General features: G+C 48.3%; 1 protein-coding gene across 9 annotated transcripts in view; it reads right to left on the bottom strand.

The window, feature by feature from the left end:
* FNIP2 (folliculin interacting protein 2) overlaps window positions 1-24,557 on the bottom strand; it is a 123,684-nt gene that overhangs the window by 68,912 nt on the left and 30,215 nt on the right. For 3 of the 9 annotated variants that reach the window (XM_067737051.1, XM_067737052.1, XM_067737054.1), the window contains exon 1: window positions 18,023-18,584. The exons of 2 other annotated variants lie outside the window; for them this stretch is intronic. In XM_067737051.1, the coding sequence (XP_067593152.1) occupies window positions 18,023-18,183 (161 nt within the window). In that variant the 5' untranslated portion in view covers window positions 18,184-18,584. Of the gene's footprint in view, window positions 1-18,022; window positions 18,587-24,557 lie in introns of those variants that run through there. 4 more of the 9 variants (XM_067737049.1, XM_067737046.1, XM_067737047.1 and 1 more) reach the window with 3 other exon arrangements.

A 24,557-nucleotide genomic window follows, 5' to 3' on the forward strand; every position in this document is an offset into this window, starting at 1 on the left:
TGAGTATGACTTTGTTTGGAAACAGGGTCTCTGCAGATGTCATCAAGGCGAGGCCATCCTAGATCAGGCTGAGCCCTGATCCAAGGACTGGCGTCTTCTTAAGAGGAGGGAAATCTGGACACAGACACAGGGAAGATGGCTGTGTGATGTCAGGGGCAGAGATCGGAGCTGCGGGCTACAAGCGCAGGAAAGCCAAGGAATGCTGGCCCTCGGGGGGTAGGGGGTGGATACTACAAATAAGAAATGTCCTGATTCCTAAGAACTTGAAGAGGCAGGCACGTCGGTGACCAGAGAAAACAAGAGGACAAGGAACAGGAGACGTGCCCGGGAGAAGCAGCGTCTGGACTGGAAGGAGTGAAGGGTGGCCAGGCTCGGGCGTAGCGGCGAGTGGGAAGTCGCTGCAGGCCGAGGGCAGGGCACAGGCCCACGGTCGAGGGGCACGGCGTCCAGGGCTGGGGCGGCTAGGCTAGGGCTCTTGCAGCAGGACCGCACAGAACTGGGAAGTTCAGGACTTCCGGAGCAGGACCCTGACTGCTACGTCAAGGAACATGTGTCCGCTCCACAAGCGATGGGGTGTGTGCCATTCCAGCCTCCTGAGAGAGCAACTGACACGATCAGACCTGTGCTAGGAGACGACTGAAGCTGCCTGAGAAACCGTCTTCTGGGAAATGGAGAGGGGCCCTGACCTGCGCACCCAGGGGTTCCAGGCCTTGAGCTGGCAAGGACCAGGCCAGGAGGTGTCAGGTTTGCTGCAGTGATTTGTCCCCCGGGACCTGCAGGGTGGGCGTCGGATTCCTCCCCTGAACATTTGCAGGAATCAGGCTGGAAGTGGGCTCAGTACGTCCGGTGGAACCACGGTCTATGAGAGAAGAAGACCTCAAAAATATTCTTCCTCTGGCTCTCATGCAAGGAAACAAAAATCGTCAAAGTCAAGTTCACAGGAGGAGTTGAAAGACCGTCTTGTGATCTGAGAATGTGAATGTTTAAAGAGTCAGGTATGCTAGGGAACTTTAAATGGTCCAAGAAAAAGGAATATGAAACACCACAGAATCAACAAAACCGACAATGACGGTCACAACAAAGACTGGCAAACACCATCCATCCATCTGCCCAGCAGCTCCAGGCCCTGGGTACGGCCACTGCTCCCATGAACTCACTGTGCTCAAGGTGACGTTTTCCCGCCATGAAAATAAAGGATCAGCAGGGTGGAGGAGAAAGGGAAGTTGTGTTTGATGAGATGGCGATCAGAGCTCACCCCGCCAGCACAAACGTGTCAGCACAAATGGGTGCTACTTCCCGCCCAGTAGCAAGCTATTTACTGCAAGAAAAAAAAATTACGTAGATACATGGCAGTAACATATTTGGAATTCTTTGTTTCTTTTTTCCTAGGTTAGTAGCTCAGGAAGATGGCTAGCAGGAAAAGTAATTTGCAAATTAGCTGATTTGTCTTTCTTCCGCTATTTTGCACTGGTACAACTTCAGCTCCACAGACTGCCTGGTTTTTAGTTTCAGAAGACCTACATAAAAATTCGCTTCTGAATTGCTGTCCTGGGGTCAAGAGCATAGTGAAAAAGTACTTAAAGATTCAGATTCTCATCAGGGGCTTTAATACATAATAAGAACCTAAAGGTACAGTTTTTAAACGATTCCAATTAAACGCACCCCGCTGTTATTTTCCCAGAAGAAATTTATATTGGATATTGGCTGCAACTTTTTTTTGTCTTTAAGAAAGCAGGTGATAGGGCTTCCCTGGTGGCGCAGTGGTTGAGAGTCCACCTGCTGATGCAGGGGACACGGGTTCATGCCCTGGTCTGGGAAGATCCCACATGCCGCGGAGCGGCTGGGCCCGTGAGCCATGGCCGCTGAGCCTGCGCATCCGGAGCCTGTGCTCCGCAACGGGAGAGGCCACAACAGTGAGAGGCCCGTGTACCGCAAAAAAAAAAAAAAAAAAGAAAAACAAAGCAGGTGATAAATAAAGGTAAATCCTTTATTGCTTTTGTAAAAGAAACGTGGACTGAAAACATCAATCCCCACTGTAGGCAGCCTGGCTTGGCAAAAGCACTGTAACCTGAGCCCCAGTGACCACGCCTGCATCCGGCCTGACCAGCTGCCATGAAGGACACTGGGGAGCGAAATCAATGAGATCGGTGCCTACCTCAAAATGCTTACAATCCGACATGGAAGGGCCAACGCACAGACCAATCAGTAAATGCTACCGTCACGGGGATGGAGATAAACATCTACAGAAGGAAGGAGAGGTCAAGTCTGCCTAGCGGGGGAGAAGCGTGGGGCGAGGTCACAGACGACGTGACACCTGGAAAATGGGTGACCCTCTAGGGTAGACTGAGCTCCCAGCTCCAGCGCGGCCACTTTCACCCCAGGTGACTCTGGGAAGGCACTGACTCCAAAGCTCAGCTGTCCCCCAATGCAGCCCTTACCTGCCTCACCAGGCTGCTGGGAAAGACAGAGAATAAGGATGAAAGTACTTTCATAACTGTAACGCAGGCCTCAAAGGTGAGTTCAGATACACGGTCCCTTAACTGAGATCCTTGGGTCCAGATGTTTCAGAATTCGGAATTTTTTTTAATTTTAGAAAGAAGCTTATACCACATATTATATAACAGCTCCTTTAAGGGCCTGAGGTGTAATCAAACCCCAACGTCGAATAAATTAGAATCTCACCAGCCCAAGGGATGAATGTTTATGCTAAACGGATTATCAAGAGACTATTATGAATAGGTCAGGTCAGTTTCAACTTTTTTTTCAGAGGTTTTAGGATTTGGGGACTGTAGGATAAGAGGTTGCCGCCCAGTGTCAAGGCCAGAAGTCCCCTCTACATCACCCCAGGTATGAGCGGTCCTAACGAGCTGGCGGTGGAGGCTGACGCGTAGGGAGGCCGCCGGTGGCCGGGAGCACGGTTCCCGCCGAGACAGCGCTATGAATGTCCACGCCGGTCACGAGCTCACACCACACAGCCTTCACGTAATACGTTCACACAGCAAAGAGAGAACATCATGAGTCACCACACAGCCTGAGGTTTGGGAGCTACGAACAGGGAACTGTGAAACACCGAAGAGGAAAGACGGATCCCACCCATCCTTCCTGAGCTCGGGGTGACGTCGACTAGGACTCGGAAGCAGGTGGAGTCTGTGTGGCGCTCCCGGTCCCCACAGCCCCTGGCCGCGGCCAGGCTGCATGCCAGACGCCTGGCCCCCTGCCCGGACGAGCATCTGACCCCAGTGCCCCCTCCTCCGTAAGAGACGGACTGCGGCCAGAATGACCTCCAAGGTCTCAGCCTTCCGACGCTTGATACAAACCATCTACTGGGTGTGCAGAGTACAACTCAGAACAGGTGACCTCAGCCGGGTATGAAGAGGACAGCCACCTTCGTGGACCAACTTCCATCCCTGCGTGGTACCCCTCGCCTTCCTACAGGGAGTCTGCACTGTGATACGGAAGCAGCACAAACGCACCTCGAATCGGCAGAACGTTCAGAGATTGCTGGCAAAGTCTGAAGGGGAAAAGCGCAAGTTCTCTCGAGGCAAGAGTGACGCTGAGTGGGCAGGTGTCCCTGAGGGGCACTGCACCAGCCAGGACGCCGCCCTCGCTGGCTTCCCAGGTTCCGTTGTGGTTATCAACAGGTTCTTCCCTTTCTCCTCTTTAAAAACGTACAGAATTTCTAACTACGGCTCATATTTTCCAAAAGGGTTCCTTGAATTCTTAAAAGAGCACTACTAATTCTTTTCCTGTGTCTAGAAGCTATTTTTTTAAAAAGCAGCTTTGCGATCCACCTCCACGCATGCATTAATTCACTATTCCCTGAGCTAATTCTTTCACACTCTTGTCAGCATAACCCAAACCATCAATATGCATCCCTGTATCCCAGGACGGCTGAGATGTAATTTTCACCTCCGCTCAAAGCTAACTTGCATCAACATGATTCCACAGCTTTTCCTGAAGGGAAGGTTTCCCAGCCTCTCCTCCACCCAGGGAAACTGTCTTACTCATAACAGGTAAGTGAATGAATTTCGAAGTAAACATTCAAGACATAGCCTTATACATGAGTTGATTCTAGATCCATTTAACTTGCACACAGATAAGGTCATGATTCTTTTTCCCTAGAGGTTTCTAGAGGTCAGTTTTTCTAGAGGTTTTCAGAGGTTAAAAGCATGATTCTTTCCATAAGATCTTGTGTTTGCAAAATGGGAAAGTCAAACTAAGTAGAAGCTGTACCTATCTTTGGTCGTAAACTATTATCCCTAGAAGAGATGGGTACAGGCGAGTAGGTGGGGGAGGAGTGGGGAGGCAGTGCTGCAGGGCAGGGGCCAAAATAAGGAAAACAGAGAGAGAGTGGGAGAGAGAGAGAGAGAGGGAGATGGGTACAAACACACATACTCACATACTCTTTGACCCAGCAATTCCACTTCAGGAATTAATCCTACAGATCAACTTACATCGGTCCAAATTGATTACGCACAAAAAGGGATCCACCGCAGCACCGTTTGGAGCAGTAAAGGACTGGAGCTAAGTGTCAGCATGGGATGGTACATCCCTACAATGGGGTGCTACACGGATACAACCCCGAATGGGGAACTCTCCTCATGTGATGACAGAATACGCGCTAGGACATCACTTTAACTGGAAAAAAGAAGTATAAAACGCTGTGTATAGAAAGCTACCATATGTATTTTTGAAAAGGAGACACAAGGAAAAAACTCTGGATTTTATTGTATTTGCACAGAGTGTGTCTAGAAAGACGTGTAGCTGTAAGCCTGGTACCATCTGGAGCGGGGGCTGGGATGTTGGGAGAGAGAAGCAAGTGGGCCCCTCCCTCCAGGGCACAGGGAGAGGGCTTCCTGACACCACCTGATGCACGTCTGCCAGGGCCGCAGAGCAAGGGAGCTGCAGGCTCGGGGCCGGGCAGCCTGCGTTTGCGCCCTGCCTCTTCCCAGCCGTGCGGCCTGGCAAGCACCTCCCTCTGTGCTCCTCGGCAACCCCCCACCTGCAGAACGGGGATGACAGCGGGACCCTCCTCACGAGTGCTGACTTGAGGGTTAACTGCAAAGTGCTTATCTCAGAGCCAGGCCGCTGGTCAGCGTGCTGCAGGGATTCACTGAGCCTCTGCGGCTTTGGGGGCTTCCCTGGCGGTCCAGTGGTTAAGACTCTGAGCTTCCACTGCAGGGGGCGCGGGTTCCATCCCTAGTTGGGGAACTAAGATCCCGCATGCCTCTCGGCACAGCCAAAAAAATAAAAATAAAAAAGTTAAAAAAAAAAAAAAGACACTGTGGCTTTTGAATATTTAACCGTATGACTGTACTCTGTCTGGAAAAATTAAAAATAAATAATGAAACTGAGGAATACAGCAGGAACACTCTTTCTTTAAATCCATCCAAGACTCAAGTATTGCCTTAAGACAGACAAGCTCAATGACAGTTTGCTCCAAGAAGCTTCTGAAGCTGAGGCCTGAGGCAGTGGGTGAAGTCCCTCAGGGAAGCGACCTTAATGGATTCAGGGCCTTCAGATTCCATTTCAAACCCGTAGTTCGGCCTTAGACAGTGACATTTAATGAGCTTCCTTCTCAGCAACCATACGCCACATTCTCCTGCCCCTTTTCACCCCCTGCTTCCCCCAAAGACACGATGACGTTTCTAAGAAAGTGACGCCTCTTCTCATTTATCCAACCTACTTACAGCTTTCAGTTTGTGATTACCATTCCAGGACTGTACTGGATTGATTTCCACCGTATTAAATAACTGTCCATTTTTACTGCATAATCTCAGAGACTAGAGACGCTAGTTCCAGAAGGCCTGACGTCTGGGTGCAGGCTGGGAGGCTGATGGTAAGAGCCACAGGGCGCCCAAGAGATACCCACCTAACTCCTTTCCAGAATGTACCTGAGCTGGCGTCCACAGATGCCCTGTGAGAGGTGGCACTACACCACCTATTCTGTGCAGAAGTGAGGAGACTTTAATAAGGCTGGAACCAGTAAGTGGCAACGGCGGGACTCGAAACAATGTCTCCTGACCCCAAACTCTGCTCTCCCCGCGCTGCTGGGCCATCACCTCCACATCACGAGCAAACCACTCAGCGTCACACGCTCTGCATCCCAAGACCTCACTCTGCATTTCCCTCTCAGGGTCTAAAGAAATGCTACATTTGAAAAAGAAAAATGCTGATGATACAGTGTTAAGACTGAGAAACAGAACACGGGATTATGTATAGAGTATGACCTCAATTGTGTAGAAAAAATGTGATCAAGCACTTTTTGAAAAGTTCACAAAAACGTCAGAGACTCGTATCACAGACAAAGGATTAATCTCCCTAATAGATAAAGAACAACCAGAAATCAATAAAGATTTGCAAACCAATGGAGAGGTGGGCAACGGACACAGACAGTTCACAGAAAAACAAAAATAAGATGGTCCTTAAACACAGGTAAAGATGCTAACTCTCACTCTTGGAAAGAGAAAAGCAAATTAAAGTCATGCCCCTATCAGATTGGCAAAGATCCAAAAGGTAAGACAGCCCACACGAGAGAAATGCAGGCAGAGGCGCAGATCGGTGCAGGTTCAGACGGAGGGTAACTAACTGGTCACAGCTCTGAGAGTCACCAGTGTCGTTAACCTTGGAACTCCGATCCCGCTTCTGGAACTAAACAGACGCAAACGTGTGAGTGTAGCTTGTGTGCTAAAAGCAGAGAACTAGAAACAACTGGAGAGAACACAGGCGGGGCAAATTCAATCCCTCCTGCTGGACGCACCCAGCAGGACACGGTTGGGGTGGGGGTGGGTCCCACGGCCAAGTCCACACAGAGGGAGCAGACCCTGGGGCACACACTCCTCCTCCTGTGGAAGAAGGAAGGATACATATTCGTATTTGCTTACTTCCGCACCAAAGAAATGTAAAAAGATTCCGTTTAAGCAAATTGAGTTTTTAAAAAGTAGGAAGGGGAAGAATAGTTCTGACCTCTGATTGCAAAACTCACTAGAATATTCGGCTGACCCAGGTAAGGAGCAACCTTAGTTTATCAGGAGTGGGTGTTTGTTCCATTGGTTCTGCAAGGGAGTTCCAGACCTTGTGGTCCACGGCCAGCCACGGACAGGAGTGGGAGGAAGCCAACAGAACAAGGCCAGGAGCTGGCCCCACACCTCCTAAGCTTGGTTTTTTAACTGAACGGCCAAGACGGTGGATGAGTTGGCCTGGAACTGCCGTCCCTGGCTGGGTGGAGAAGACAAGCCTCGCAAAAGACAGCACTGGGTCACCGTCCTCCACAGGCCAGCAGTCGGGACCTGAGGCCGGAACACGCGTGATCGCTGTGGAAAGGCCTTGCGGGGGAAGGGGGAGGAAGGGCTCGTGCTCCACGGGGGTCGCCACGAGGTCTCCGTGACTCCACGACGTCGGTGGGGAGGCCCTGAGCCACGCTGGCCAAGGGGGCTGGAGAAATGGCCCCCTGCCGCTTCTCACCCCCCCGCCCGCCTGCACCAGGGGGACGCCTGGGACCTGTGTCTGCTGTTCCCGGCATCCAAACTGTCATCTCTTCATCCAAAAAAAAAAAGTCCGTATAAAATCTGTCCAGGAATCTTTAGAACAGCACCATTCACGAGGCCCAAAACATGGGAAAAACCACACGTCCCTCGCTGGATGAATAAAATCCGGCCTATCCACTCGACAGAATACGATTCAGCACTAGAAGGGAACGAAATGCCATTACGAAATGCCCAGAACACGGGTGAACCTTGAAAACATGACGTAAACGTAAGAAGTCAACCACGAAAGAACATACGACATGATGGACTGTATGCTGCTGCTTACAGGAAACATCCAGAACCAGGCAAGTCTACAGAGACAGACAGTGAATGAGCGGCTGCCTAGAGCTGAGGAGACCAGGGGACGACAGCCAACTTCTGTGGGGGGCGGTTTCTTTCAAGGGCCGTGAAAATGTCCCGAAGTTGATGTGGTGATGAGTGTATAACCCTGAGGACACAGCACATCCACTTAAGTATGGATAGACTTCAAATGGGTGGATTGTAGTAGTGAGTGACATCTCGATAAAGCTGTTTTAGAAGAAAACGAGATTCCACTTACATTCCCCTTTAACCGACCCTGCGCCAAGGGTGGTGTGCAGTGAGGACGACCACGTGCTGCTGGTGGGAAGGGAGTCGGGCACTAACTTCGGAGAATATTGAGTTAAGCCAAAGGGTCACATTTCCTAAAACTTAAACTCCATTTCTTTCACCCTATGAAATCCATGCAGATGTGCAGACAGGGACACATGTGATACTACTATATGCTGCAACATTGTATATAATAGTAAAATTTGTAAAAAAAAAAAAAAAAAAGAAAGAAAGGTTCATTAATAGACTAACAGATACATAATTTGTAGCATATTCACACAGTGGAGTGCTATAGTGAATTTGGAATTAACACACTAGAGTACATGGAGTTATACAAACGGATCTCAAAAACATACAGCTGTATAAAAAAGTAAGCTTCAAAATAATACGTACAGTATGATGTCCACTTTAAAACGTTAAATACGTGTAACCCAGTACGATTTATGGATACATCCCAGCCAGTAAATGACAATATGCAGAGGAATGCGAACTACCTCTGGAAGGAAGGGAGGGAGATGGGGCCCAGGAAAGATGATGCAGGAAGCATCATCTACTTCCCTAATGTTTTGTTCTTTTTTTAAAAAATCATACATGTGAAGCAAAAGTGGCAAAATGTTAAGATTTAAGAAAACTGGGCTGTGGTTACACATATGGTTAATATAGCATAGTCTGCACTTTCGGTATGACGAGTATTTCATAATAAAATGAAAGTGTTACATGGCTTTTAAAATGAGAAAAAAAAGAAATTTATAGCAAACTAATAAAACTGATTACCTGAATGGGATGGGGAAGAAAAAAGAGGTAGGAACAACAAGATTCAGATGGATATTCTTTGTTGTTTAACCAAGTGAATGTATTATGTCTGAAGACACGGAGATAAAATGCTCTTCAAAATGTTAAGGAAAAACGCTCACGTTCATACCCTTTAAGAAGTGACTTAGGAACCTAGAGAAGACGTTAGGGCTGGAGGCCTGCTTATCTTTGCCTCCAGGTTCCCAGCAGAGGCCCAGTTCGGACGAGCGTGCCCACTGGTCTCCCGGGGAAGAGGAATCAATTCTGATAGACAACTTGCCTTCACTCTTTGGCATCCACCTGCCTGCAGAGCACACATGCTGACCTGGTCCTCAACTCCCGGCCTCAGGTGCACGGGGCGCGTCCCGCGTGGCAAGGCCGGGGCGCCCGAGGATGCTGAGAACCAGTGAGCAAGCGGTGCCGACTCCTGAGCGTCGACAGGCCACGGCCCCTTGTAACCCAAGCTGCCTGTTTCCCACCTACCTGACCAATTTCTGTGTCTCAATTTTCAAATTCTGTTGGGGAAGGAAAATGGGTCTCCTTCAGACTTCCTCCAAGGAAAATCTCCAAGGAAAATGCCCTCCCAAGGAGACCATCAGATATTTGAACACAAATAGGGTTGTAACGTCAAAAACTGGAAACCTTCACATCCATTCAGAACATACCCAAGATTTTTGAGGCCATCAATTTCAGATACTACAAAGTCATTAAAAATTGTCTTAAAAATGTTTTATTGGGCTTCCCTGGTGGCGCAGTGGTTGAGAGTCCGCCTGCCGATGCAGGGGACATGCGTTCGTGCCCCGGTCCGGGAAGATCCCACATGCCGCGGAGCGGCTGGGCCCGTGAGCCATGGCCGCTGAGCCTGTGCGTCCGGAGCCCGTGCTCTGCAACGGGAGAGGCCACAGCAGTGAGAGGCCCGCGTACCACAAAAAAAAAAAAAAAAAAAAAAAATGTTTTATTGACATGGGGAAAATGTCGTGGTATAATAGTAAGAAAACAGATTTTATATATATATATATGTATTATATATATATAATACATATATATGTAAAATACATATATATCAATATATGGTTTAGTTAATACAGTGCAGCTTACATCCATGTACCAAAAAGGACTGCAAGGAAATAAATCAAAGTATTAATAGGAGTAAAAAGTTGTGTGATAGCACTGCTAGTAATTTAGGTTTTCATTTTTATATTGGCTTGCATTTTCCAAATGCTTTGTAACAAAATTGTACCATTGTGATAATCAGAAAAAATGCTTAAGAAAAATATTAAAAATAAGTTTAGTAACAATATAAAAGAAAAAGATGGAGGCATTTAAAAAGGAGAATGCAACTAGCCTGACATGAATGCAGCCATGTTCTGAAAAATATACCTGTTAAAATATTTTTTAAATATTTCATATACTGGCAATTAACAAGTGGAATTTAAAATTAAAAACACAATACTACTTATACTAGCATCCCCCCACCAAAAGAAATAGTTAGGTATAAATCTAACACAATGTATACAAGATCTATATGAAGAAAACGACAAAACTCTGATAAAGGAAATCAAAGGAGAACTAAATAAATGGAGAGATATTCCATGTTCACGGGTGGAAGACTCAAGGCGTCAGTTCTTCCCAAGTTGGTCTAAAGATTCAATGAAATCCCAATCAAAATCCCAGTAAGTTACTTTGTGGATATCGACAAACTGGTTCTAAAGTTCACGTGGAAAGGAGGCACAGCACCCAGGACAGCCAACAGGACATTGAAGGAGAAGAACAAAGTCAGAGGAATGACACTACCCAACTTCGGGGCTTACTCCAGTTACAGTAAACAAGACAGCGTGGTCCTGGTGCAAGAACAGACAAATAGATCAACAAAGAAGAGCAGAGGACCCAGACTCAGAGTCACACACACTCAAATGACCTTCGACAAAGGAGCAAAGGCAACACGTTGTAGAAAAGACAGTCTTTCAGCAAACAGTGCTGAAACAAGTGGACACCCACACTCAGAAGAAAGAATCTCGACACAGACCTTAAATCCTTTACAAAGTTTTAACTCAAAATAGATCACAGACCCCAAATGCAAGACTTTAAAACTCCTAGAATAACACAGGAGAAAACAGATGACCTTGAGCATGGTGGTGACCACACAGAAAGGCACGCTCCATGAAAGAAACAGCTGATGTGCCGGACCTCATCAAAATTAAAACCTCTGGTCCGTGAAAGACAACATCAAGAGAAGAAGACAAGCCTCAGACTGGGAGAAAATATTTGCAAAAGACAATTCCGATGAAGGACTGGTATCCGTAATATACAAAAGACTCGTAAAACTCAACAATAAGAAAACAAACAACCCAATTTAAAAACGGGCAAAAGACCTGGACAGCTCACAAAAGATGTACAGATGGCCAATCAGCATATGAAAAAGGTGCTCCACAACATATGTCATTAGAGAAATACACATCAAAACAACGAGATACTACCACAGACCCATCAGAGTGGCCCACATCCAGAACACTGACAACAGCAAGTGCTAAGAGGCTGTGGAGCAACAGGAACTGTCGCTCGCTGCTGGTGGGAACGCAACATGGTGCAGCCACTCCGGAAGTTTGGTGGTTTCTTACAAAACTAAATAAGCTCTCACCTTACAACTCAGGAACCATACTCCTTGACATTTACCCAGAGGAATTAAACTTAGGTCCACACAAAACCCTGCACGTGGATGTCTACAGCAGCCTTAGTCACAACTGCCAAAATGTGGAAGCAACCAAGACGGCCTTCAGTAGATGACTGGATAAATAAACTGGTACCTCCAGATGATGGAACATTATTCAGTGCTGAACAGAAATGAGCTATCGAGCCATGAGAAGACATGGAGAAGACTTTAATGCATATGACTGAGTGAGGGAAGCCAACGTGAAAAGGCTACGAACTGCATGATTCCAACCAAATGACATTCTAGGAAAGGCAAAACTATCGAGACAGTTGAAAAGATCAGGGCTGCCAGGGAGTTAGGGGACGCGTGAACAGGCAGAACACAGAGGATTTTTAGGGCCGTGAAACTACTCTGTATGACACTCTATTGATGGGTACGTTTCATTACACGTTTGTCCAGACCCACAGAATGAACGCCACCAAGAGTGAACCTCAAATGTAAACCGGGGTTTGGGGTGATGATGATATGTCAGTTGCAGGTTCATCCGCTGTAACACATGCTGACGGTAGGGGAGGGGTGAGTGAGGGGCAGGCAGGAGACAGGGGCTCTGAACTTCCTGCTTAACTTTCCAGGGCACCTAAAACTGCTCTAAAACATAGAGTCTATTTTTATAAAAATTCAGTGGTCAAGGGGACTTTTAAAATATAGGAACTGAGTAATAAGCACTGGTTTTAAGTTTGCAATAGGATTATTCTCTGAAGATCATTTAGACTGCTAGAGAATTCCCTGTGAAGACGAGAACCAAGGACACGTTACTTGAGCTTGCATGCGGCCGCCGAAGTCTCTGTCCCTGGTTCAGCAGAAGCGCAGGCCGCCTCCCCTGGGGCCCGTGCGCCCACCTGGGAGGAGGGGGGCCTCGCACCGGGCTCTGCAGAGCCTACCGTGGTCCTCCATCAGCTCTCGTAAAAGCAGTTCACACGAAGGCAGCAGTCACTGCCTGGAGAGAACAATGGTTAGACACAAAGAAACGAGGCTCCGTGGCAGGAATGTTTGTTCTCAAGCAAAGGCCAATGGGCGAGAGGCTGGGGGGCAGGCAAGCTGCGCCTTCCTCTCCCACCGCAGTGCGCAGCTGCAGGCCCGACCGCCCACTCACGGGCCCGCGGAGGACCGCCCACTGGCTGCATCCCTCGGGCATCGCCCAACCGCCCACTCACGGGCCCGCGGAGGACCGCCCACTGGCTGCATCCCTCGGGCATCACTGGTTAGGGTGCACGCCAAGCATGTTCCTGCCTTAGGAGCTCTGCACTTACTCCTCCCTTTCCTGAGAATATGCTTCCTCAAATGCCCACGTGGCTTGCTCCCCAGGTGAGACGGTTATGACTCCCTCGGTTGCCAAGGTCCTCACGTCTGTCTGACATCCCTGGGTCCTGTCGGTTCCTAACAGACAGTCGGCATGTTGGAGCTGGTGGGGCTCAGATACCCCATCTGGTGGTCCCAGACCCGACTCTTCACTAGACCTAACCCCAGAGGCTCTGCGTGTTTGTTTGTAATGAACAAAGCTTCCCAGGCTCCACTTCCAGGAATTTGTCCGGTGGATCTGAAGTGAGGCTCCGGAATCCACATTTTAAGAACACACCTTTGGGGATCACCCGCCCGGTCCACCACTTTAATTTCTTTTAGAAGAGAAAACAGAAAGACAGAGAGATGAGGTGACCACCCAGAAGACACAGCGAGTTCCAGGGGGAGATGAGCCTGAGATGGTGAGATCAAGGCAGAGCAGATCCCAGATCAGAGGAGCTTTCCCTAAACCTGGTGCCACATTCTATGTTCTCACATGTTAGGAGTGAGTTTCTTTAAAAAATCACTAAGTGGAAAAACTAGCTTAGCTCTACCAAGGTTTGGGGTTTTTTTTTTTTTCTTTTGTTTGCCTTTGGGGAGGGGGAGGCATGAAAGTGAAAGAAAATGTCATAGTGAGAAAAAAAAAAAAGACCGCATTTTAATTCACATCTGTCTGTGAAGACCCGAGAGTAGTGTTTTGTGGGTTATTTTTAACCTTTCTGAACTAAGAAAGGTCAGAGAGTAAGAGGAGGAGGAAACCCTTCAAGATGTAAATGTCTGATGGATGCGCAACACTCCATATAAAGCCGGGATCCCACGAAGGGGAGGCGCGTTGCCGGGAATCCCCCGGCTGGGTCCCCCTTGGTGAGGTCTGGCTGGGAGTCTAATGACATCAGGCGGGTCACGGGTTATCGCTCTCACCAGCTCCCACGAGGCCTGCTTCCCCTTGTTCAGCGGTTATTCAGCTTCTGTTACTGTAACAATAAGGCGATAAGGCGAGCCTCAGCCTGACTCACAACAGGACTCACCAGGAGACCCAGGAGCCGTGGCCACGCACCCGGCCAGCAGAGCTTGGGGAAAAGCCTTCGGCTGCCGCCCGGCGCCTGGCTGTGGACCCCACAGCTGGAGGGACCTGCCTTCTGCCTGGAACACTGTCCCTCTCCACACGGTTCTCTACGGTGACGAGTAACAAGGGCTTCACCCTGCCTGTCGTCGATACTTATCAGAATAAGAGCCAGACGGAGTGTCAGCCAGTTGGCAGCTTCCATGCGGCAGCCCCCATACGGAGGCTGCTCTGATTCATCCCTGAGAGATGCGGCCTCAGAGATGAATGTTCTCTGAATCTCAAGCAGCAGGGCTCTGCAGCAACTTCTGCATTCCTGCAGCCATTCACTCATCCTCAGATGACACCTCGAAATCCCATCCACCAACCAGTGCAAACAGACTCTCTTAATGAGGCAGAGAAAACCTCGTGGCACAGGAAGTCAGCGAAAAGGGAAGGCAGGCAGGGAGGTCAGGGAACGTGTGGGGCAATGCCCAGGCATCTGGGAGAGTCCCCCCGCCCGCCCCCGCGTCTGCAGCCCCCTGTGGAGTGGGTCACCAGCACTGGGCTGTCAGCTGGCCCGGGCGGGGCTCTGCCTAGGCCCTGCACTCAACCTGTCCGGCAGCTCCATCTCCTAAGCAGGAAGGTTTTCACGGTGTTTCCAGGTGGAAAGCACAGTGAACACCCCCCGCCCCTCCCCACCCCAGCCTGCCTGACCCTCCCTTTAGTAGCCTTTTACTAAAATCTTCAGAACCCCAAGTACCCTAAACAAAGACGGTGGTGCAGTCACGGGCAGCGTATCTCCGTGAGGCGCGCACCGAGGAAAACACAGCCCGGTTTCTGTATTTGTCTTCTCCGTAAGATCCTTGCACAGACAAGCGAAGGCTCTACCTTTTTCAGTAAAATTAGCTCATCCAAATCGTAGATCAATCAGAGATCTACACTCATTACTTCTGCTCCCTCCGTCCTGGTGACCGTAAAGCAGTACAACGGATCTCTTCTGAATCTAAATGTCAAGATGTGAAACTTCAGGCACCACTGACTCTGAAGGGCTGTTTCAGTTCCTCCTCGGCATGTGTGGGGTACACTTTTCAGGGCCAAGATGTGTCGAATTTTCTCCTGCCATCAGAGAAACAGCAGCTCACGGATAAACATGGCAAATCCTCCCAGAGTCCGCATATAAGCAGCCCTATGGATGTATCTAACTTGCTGGGAAAGCTGGGAAAATCAAGTTATTAGCAGCTTTAAGAAAGCAGATTGGAAGCAATTACATTTGAAGCCCAGCATCGTAGTTCGGAGTTCCCAGGTCTGAAATGTTTCATTCCACAAGAACCACGGAGGGAAGATGGAACGTTTCTCTCTCTGCCCTGCACTGCGCCAGGTTTACACTGTGCCACTGTTAGGTACCTGGCACCTCTCCACCGTGTTTGTGGTATCTTTCTCTTCACCTTTGCCTAAGTGGAAAATCATGAGGAGAGAAGGAAAAAGCGAAAAGAAGAAACTGCTCATCAGTGTGCTCGGCTAAGACGACCACCCGAAACTGTGGATTTAAGGTAACCCAAGAGCAAAGCAGGCGTTGGGAGTCACACCTGGCTGGCTGCCACCTGACCTGGACACACAGACAACTCGTGAGCACTTGGGTGCTCAAGCGCCTAACGATGATTCACTCCATCCTGAGACCAACCCGAGTCCCAGAGAAACTCAGGAAACCAAGCACAGTACTGCACACAACGCACACCTTTTCCAGGCTGTACAAAGGGGAAGAGAAAGTGGGAAAGGGACCAAGACAACTGGTCCAACGAGAGATGAATTCCAACTAAATGACACACACGTCACCACGGTACAGAAGTCTAAAAACGTCTCAGCACCTGAGAAGTAAATCTAAAGGAAATTAAACTAAGGAAAGGAGCTAATGGATGTGAAAACTTCTTGTTAAGTTAAAAGTACTGTTTACATAAAAATGATTAAAATCCTGCCTCAAATAGCAAATTCACTGAAAGTGAGAAGCAGAAGTTCATACCGAAAACTTTAGAAGTTCTGTAAGAATTGGTGTGGCCCTGCACGTCGCCACCTTCTCATGTGGGTGCCACCCCTGGAACCCCAAATACCTACTTGGGGGAATCCAGAATTGCCTGAATAACAGGAATAGGAAGTTCAGAAGGTCCTGATGTTACCCTGTACAATCTCAGAGAAGGAGAAAATTTCAGAAGTAGTCTGAACCAGCTACACAGCTGAACAGTTGAGAGTGAGACCCAGGAAAGGAGGGGACTCGCCAGGGTTACACGGCCTCCGGGCAGCAGAGCTGGGATCAGGATCGGATCCAGGTCAAGACTCGAGATGACTGAGTGTCAACCCACCACCGGCTCCTCCTGCCACTCAGCCGTCCTTTCTAGATGAGAAACAGACACGGAGAGCACACAAGTGAAACTCGTATCTGAACACTCACGCGAATCTCTGTGACCGAGTGGATAGCACGGGATTTTCAATCTATTAGCGCCTACCCTGCGGGGGACTATATACCATTTTACTAAGTTTCCATTGAAGAAATACAACAATTTTTACATGACAGAAATCATATGCTGATTACCTGTCAACCAAGAACGACCTTTATGGGATAAACAGTTTATGAGTCATAGTAATTTTGAGAAAACTTGTACAAGGAAAAAAGCAGAAACATTTAAGCGAATTTAGAAACTTACACTAATCACGAGAATCAGAGCTTACTCTTTGGCCCTCCTCACTGTCTATCTAACTAAAATTTTGGAATGAAATGCACTTCCCAAAGGACTTTTCTGTTTCACTGATATGCACTAAAATTCTTTACAAGTAGTGTTTCAATTAAGAGCTACTACTAATAAAATGAATGAATTCTTCCAAAATGGATGAAATAATCAACCTAAAAGAATACAGCAAGTCATGGAAGCAGCCTAAATGCCCACTGACAGAGGAATGGATAAAGAAGATGTGGCACATATATACAATGGAATATTACTCAGCCATAAAAAAGGAACGAAATTGGGTCATTTGTAGCAATGTGGATGGACCTAGAGATTGTCACACAGAGTGAAGTAAGGAGAAAAACAAATATCGTATATTAACTCACATATGTGGAACCTAGAAAAATGGTACAGATGAATGGGTTTGCAGGGCAGAAATAGAGACACAGATGTACAGAACAAATGTATGGACATCAAGCAGGGAAAGCGGCTGGGGGGTGGTGGTGGGATGACCTGGGAGATTGGGATTGACATGTATACACTAATATGTATAAAATGGATAACTAATAAGAACCTGCTGTATAAAAAATAATAAAATAAATCAACAAAAGTACAGAATGAAAACCAAAATAAATAAATAAGTTATATGGGCAAAAAAAAAAGTATGTAATTACTGATTACCAAAGATAAAAAATAACGTGTTTTTCTTCCCCCAAAAGGTATTATTAAATTTACGGTGAAGTAATTGAGAAATATGTACCACAGAATTAGCAGGAGTTTGGAATAAAGCACTATTTGCACATCAGGAAAAGAGGAGAATACAGCCAGAACAATGCTATTCCTTTGATGGGCTGCATCAGGAGCCCCGGTTCATCCCAGCGCCTTCCTTCCTGCCCGTGGAAAGGATTTTCCAGAAGAGGAAGCCCGGGCTCTCCGTCACCACCCACCTCCAGCTGGAGACGCCCAGCCCTCCACACACCGTCCAGACTGAGAAGTGAGGCCCCTGGCCCCGCGCCCCATCTGTCAGCGTGCTGATCCTTCGGGGCCGCACCTCCTTTCCCCGACAGCCCCTGTGGGACCACTGCTCAAGCTTCCACACAGGACAGGCGGCACCGCTGCTTGCAAGCGGCTCCAGCAGCAGCAAAGGAAGGGTCAGGAGGAAGCACAGGGCAGCAGAATCCAAACAGCCACTAGGAAGTGCCCATCCTCTACTTTTTCCGTAAAGGGAGGACGTGTCTGCACACCTACCAGCCACCCCGTGCCTGTCTGCAAACTCAAGTTTCCCATCAACACGCTTTTATCTCCCTGGTGCCCAGTGAATTACAGAAACATTTCTCTGAGATTCTGAGATAGAACTGAAGTTTCAAACCTGTTGTCGAGTTCCGGGGGATCGGTGACCCTTCCCACCCCGGCGCACTTGCAAATCCTCGAGCGCGCAAGTGTCCCGTGCGTCTGCCCATCGCTCACACCCCCGGCCGCGTCCCGCCGGCCCCCCGGCCGGGCTGTGGTCCTGGCTGAGCAGCCACACATCTCCTCGGCAGGCCAGCCCTCTTCTGGGTGGTCCTGACTCTCCGCGTGGACCTGGAAGGTCCCGTTGTTGGAGGATTTCCTCAGTGACCAGCTGTGCTTTAAATGATCCCTGCGCTCCCCGTACGGATGCGGGAGGTGACACGAGCTCCCCGGCTGCAGCCTACTAATTTCCTCTTCCAGAAGTTACACAAAAACAAAACAGGAACATTCGCTTGTTAGGTAAATTAAGCCCTCCGATGATTTGGGAAGTCAGATGCATCCCTCACACTGTAAAACACGCTCTCAGCAAAGCCATCACAATCTGACAAGTCCAAGTCCCACTTCCTACTTCTGTTCCTGGGTTTGTGCTCCGGTTACAAAGGACAAAAACACTCAACCGGCTGAGCAGCTCGGACTGACTCACTCCATCTGTGGCCCTGCTGGGGATGACGTCGTAGCCAATTAATTCATCACAAGACCTCTGAATATGGCTCACAGGGCTCACAGGGCTGTGAGAGAAATGCAGTGACTCGCCTTCAGCTGCAAGGTTGTTCTGACACTGGCCACCACCCTGTGAATGGCTCTCCTGTGACCAAGTGTCAGCTGACAGGTCCTACTCTGCAACCTTGCAAAACGGCCCAGAGCAAGGGAGAGAGATGGTTACCCTCAGCAGATGGACGTAGGGCTTAATGCACAGGGGGTGACATGGGGGCGGGTGCGCAGGGACGCATTCTGGCTTTAATACCAGTATAGAATTTAATTTATTTATGCAAGAAAAGCAATAATAAGCTGAGAAGCCATAAACCCTCACAACTCTTGCACTGGATTCTTAACTCCTAAGCATATTCAAGCTGAGAGAGCCCTGAACTAGCAGAACCCAAGAACAAAAGCAGTTCAGTTTTGACTTCTGACATGAATATACTTCAACTGTAAAATGAGAATAACACTATGGTATCATATATCAATATGATATATCTGTGATATATTGATATATACTGATATATCACATACTTCAATATTTTATGTGATACATATTTTATATTTTTGTTATATTTTAAGAAATATATTTTATATGATAGTTATATTTTATGCATTTATGATATATTACATATTTCCATATGATTTTTATGATACATATTTTACATTTTTGTTATATGTTGTGATATATATGCTATTTTATGATACACGTTTATATTTTACACATTTTATATGACATATCGATACACATATCAATATGATTTTTCCATAGTATTGTGAATTCATGGAAAAAATAATTTTCTCTTTTAGAAGAAATAAAAAGCACTAGTCCTTAAAACACAGGTCAAGTCTTGATACAAAAAACTACAAGGGTCTGTCCCAACTTGTTTTCCTCTTGTCATCCTGGAATCTGGCTGAAGAAAATATTAACAGAGCCCTAAAATCTGATGAGCCCTCAGCTGGGTCTTTAGTCTGAGTAAATAAAATCCATACTTCATGGCAAGACAAGAAAAATTTAAAGATAAAATGTTCCTCTGCCCGTGTGGGCCTCCTTGCTCCCCGCCGGCAAGCTCCGTGTGTCTGCACTGACCACACCTCCTTAGGAGACTACATTCCTTCTTAATCCTGTGCGGGGTCTGGATGATGCTCTACTAACTCTGCGTGCAGATCTGGGTTGTGTAAACTGTCTATACGTCATCCGACGTGTAACCCTTTGTCTCACAAATGTATCTAACTGTGCCGTGACCTCTAACGGGCGGGGCGGTCCTCACAGCTTTCTGAGAGACCGTCTCCCGGGTTATAATCTTCAGGTTGGCTCGAATAAAATTTTCTCTTTCTTTCTTAGATCGACTATTGATTAATCTTTCATCGACAGGCTTCAGAGGGCTTTTAAGTGCATCGACACACGGCAGCCACATATATTTCATTCTGCAAGCGTGACGAGGTCTAACGGTCTTGTGGCAGAAGTCTCAGTTACCTGAAGACGTTATTGTATATGTGACCCTAAAGTTCCTCTGTAACAAACCCACAGAAGATCTTAACTACACCCTCCTCTGAGAGAGAAAGACTGTAACACACCTACGATGGTGACCGGCTCCTCTGCGGCACAGGCTCAAATGACAGACAGGACCAGGTTGGGAGAAAGTGAATCCATTTCTCCAGGGGGGGAACATTTGGAGCTCAGCGGCCACGGTGAGCTCACGGGTTCCTCTTTTCTTCCTCTGAACTGTCTGGAAAACCACTCTCGCTTTTTTACAAGAGGAACTGAGAGCACCTCAGCAGCTCTAACCTGTCCACCTCAGCCCAGGCAGCCCAGCAAGCAAAGGCCAGAAGGAACCCCCTGCACCATCACGCCCACCTGACAGGAGGCCCAAGCGAGGTCCCAGGCGGATGCCTCCAGCTCACCAGGGCCTGGCTGGCCTTGTCTAAAATCACGGCAGAAATGAAAGCATCGTTCCATGCGGATGGGGGCAGGGCCTTTAAAAATGCCCAAGTAGCTAGATTCTATAAAATCTGTACAGGAAACACTGGGGGAACACATCCCACTTTCTATGTGTAAAAAAACAAATTCACTTTTAAAACTTCAGTCTCTAAAACTTATTTATCCAGGCCCTGATGAAAGGACATAAAGCCTTTCTAAATATGTACTCTGGACATACACCTTCCTAGCAGTTAGCCGCAAAGCCGTTCAATCATTCTAACATTTTACGTCTTCCCAAGGCTTCAAACACTGTTATAAAAATGCAATTGTATCCCCTATCCAGACGATGCGAACACTTTTTTTTTTTTTTTGCAGTACGCGGGCCTCTCACTGCCATGGCCTCTCCCGTTGCGGAGCACAGACTCTGGACGCGCACGCTCAGCGGCCATGGCTCACGGGCCCAGCCACTCCGCGGCACGTGGGATCTTCCCAGACCGGGGCATGAACTCGTGTCCCCTGCATCGGCAGACGGACTCTCAACCACTGCGCCACCAGGGAAGCCCCGATGCGAACACTTTTAAACGACAAGAATAATAAGAAAATGACAACGTGGTTACAAAGGACATTTGGATGAAATAAGGATGGAACGGCATTGGGAAAGAATCCCCTTAAACAGAAACTGAGCTGACTAGCAGGGAAACTGACCCACACTCAGCCTTCACCTAACATGCCAGGATGAGCAACAGAAGGAATCAGCATGGTGCCCTGTAGTCTTTGTATCGAGACTTAAGCTGTGTTTCAGTGACCGGTGCTTTTCCTTTCTCCATCAGTGTTTCTCCCTAACTTCAGCCAGCACAGCTTGAGCCTCCATTTCCCTCGTAGGCGGTGCTCAAACTTCACAGGCTCCTAAATGCCCAGTGATGGGCCAACCCCACCCCCGGTTTCCAATTCAGCAGATCCGGGGTGGAATCTGAGAATGCGGTTCTAACTAGTTCCCAGGAGCTGCCGCTCCTGGCCTGGGAAGCACCTGCTGGAGAACCACTTCCCCAGTGAACAGCCCAGCTTCCCCGTGAAGACGTCCCAGGCTTGAATTCTGCCGTGATCTTCCAAAAACACACTTTTAACACTTAACACATAACTGCTTGGCAGTAGAGAAGTGTCTGCATCTTATGATGCTACCCAGATCATACATTCTTTGAGGATAAAAACTGGGTCTCAAGACCAGTTCCCTCTGTGCAGGTCTCACACATGACCTCTTAATTGGGTTAGCACCACTGAGTATTTACATTAAAACTAGGGCATGAATCCAGCCACAGAAAGCTGCCTGCCTCTTGACAGTGTATTCTGAGCACAGGGCGCCGCCTGCGCTCAAACTCGCCCTCTCTCTCTCCTACTTAGCGCAGCACAAGTTCCTTTAGAAGCTTTAACATCTCGCGTTCACTCCAATCAACACGACTCGTGCTATTTTACCATTTAACGTTTCCATTTAATGTTTCCCCCTTAAGAACCCTAATTCCACAGTCCAAAATCTGATTGTATGTAATAAGGTAGAGATGTGCGTCAAAACCACTACCGCTGTACTCAAAGGGGATGCCACAATATGGCTCTAAACTGCTTTACATTTAAACGGGAGCTTTAAAATTTCTTCAGTAAATGGAAAAACAAGTAATAATGATACTGTCATATCCATTCTTCTGAGACACGAGAGCAGTGCGTGGAGTAGGTGAGAGAAAGGTAACATCCTGTTCAACCTTGACCCCGCCTCCCGTGACCTCCTTCTTCTCTTTCCCAAAACGGAATCCTCTCCTACGGGCTCCATCGCTCGTTACCACGCTGGATCCCCTGCTTTTCCATAGAGGGTAACATGCACGCGACCATTCATCGCGGCCCCTCCTCACGGTCAAGCTCTCCATCTCCCCACACGGCTCAGCCAGGCTCACATGCTGGGAGACGGGTCCCCGGTCACCCGCTGGCCCCAGCAGCCCACCCGCAGCTCTGCACGCTGGCTGGAGCAGCTGCTGCCCTCACGGACACCGCCCCGACGGGCGAGCTGTGTCACAGGCTGGAAGGGAGGATGGAGCAGCGTGGCAGCGTGAACCCATGGGCCAAGTGCGCAGAAGGCAGGCTCCTGGTTCAGGTCTGTGAGCTGCATCTGCCGCGCTTCCAACCTCACAGCCCAGAACTGGACCCAATGGTCCCGGAGAAGAGCAGAAGCACCACTTAGACCACACGAGGCAGGTTCCTGGCACTCAAGATCCCGGTCCAGGCCAGGACCTCTCTCCAGTCCTTCCAGTGTGGCGCTCCGGGGCCACCTCCAGCCCCCAGGACGTGGCGGCTGAGGACGACTCCATCCCCATCCCTGACTCAGAGTTGGGAGAATTAAAGTGTCACCCTTCAGGTGACAAAAAACAGTGATCACTGTGTGTAAAGAAAAATCAACTCAAAAGCCACAGCTGAGACGTGGGTTTGCAGAGAGAAAAAACGAAGGCCTAACACAGTGCCCCCAAAAGTCCAGGCTCATCAGTCTTACCTAATGACTCTCCCTCTGCCTCTTCACACTACCTTGATGAAAAGAAGGGAAGCATAAACGGAGAGGAGGGGTGGCGGGCAGGGTTTAGGACCCACAGCCGCGGCAGCGGACCCTCTGACGGGCTCATCCCCTCCCTCCCTAATGCCTTTCCCACACCTAGGAATGACTGAGAGCAAGCCCTCCTACCAGTGGCTCTCGAAGCGCGGTCCCCAGCAGGAGACACCAAGGAAGTCACAGGATGCTCATAAGCTCTTTCTTGATCTGGGCACTGCTGCTGTGAGCAGGCAGCCAGCAGAACACGTACATTTCCTGTCTGTATATTCTCGCTCAGTGTGAAGTTAAAAACACGCCTCCAACAAACACATTAAAGGACGCTCAGCGTCACTAATCATCAGAGAAATGCAAATCAAAGCCACCATGAGGTACCACTTCGCACCGGTCACAACGGGCATCATCAGAAAACCTACAAACAAGAAATGCTGGAGAGGGGGTAGAGAAAAGGGAACCCTCTTACACTGCTGGTGGGAATGTACACTGGTGCAGTCACTACGGAGAACAGTACGGAGGGTCCTTAAAAAACTACAAATAGAGCTGCCGTATGATCCAGCAATCCCACTCCTGGGCTTATATATCCGGAGAAAACCGTATTCGAAAAGATACATGCACCCCAATGTTCATTGCAGCACTGTTTACAATAGCCAGGACATGGAAGCACCCTAAGTGTCCATCGACAGATGAATGGATAAAGAAGATGTGGTATATATATACAATGGAATATTACTCAGCCATAAAAAAGAATGAAATAATACCATTTGCAACGACGTGGATGGACCTAGAGATTGTCATACAAAGTGAAGTAAATCAAAGACAAATATTATATGATATCACTTATATGTGGAATCTAAAATATGACACAAACGAACTTGTCTACGAAACAGAAACAGACTCACAGACATAGAGGACAAACTTATGGTTACCAAAGGGGAAAGGGGGAGGGGGAGGGATAAATTTAGAGTTTGGGATTAACAGATACACATTACTACATATAAAATAAACAATGAGGACCTACTGAATAGCAGAGGGAACTACAGTCAATATTTTCTAATGACCTATAAGGGAAAAGAATCTGAAAATGAATACATATACGTATGTATAAGTGAATCACTTTGCTGTACACCTGACACTAACACAACATTGTAAATCACCGACACTTCAATGAAATAAGTTAATTAAATTTAATAAAAGTATCACATTTGAAAAAAGAAGGCCTCCTGCTGGGCTAGAGCTATGGACTCAGGCAGGGGGAGGCAGCATGCTTTCGGGGAACGGGCTTGCAGACAGATGCGGGACGAAGACCACGCCTGCCAGGACGTGGCTGCTGGAGCCTCCGCCCACCCTCAGGACGGCAGTCAGTGGGCGGCGCCCACCGGACCTGCGGAAGCCCACCAGACGAGCTCGCACTCGGGA

This window comes from Pseudorca crassidens, chromosome 4 (genome assembly GCF_039906515.1).
Source record: "Pseudorca crassidens isolate mPseCra1 chromosome 4, mPseCra1.hap1, whole genome shotgun sequence".
In the NCBI taxonomy this organism is placed as follows: Eukaryota; Metazoa; Chordata; class Mammalia; order Artiodactyla; family Delphinidae; genus Pseudorca; species Pseudorca crassidens.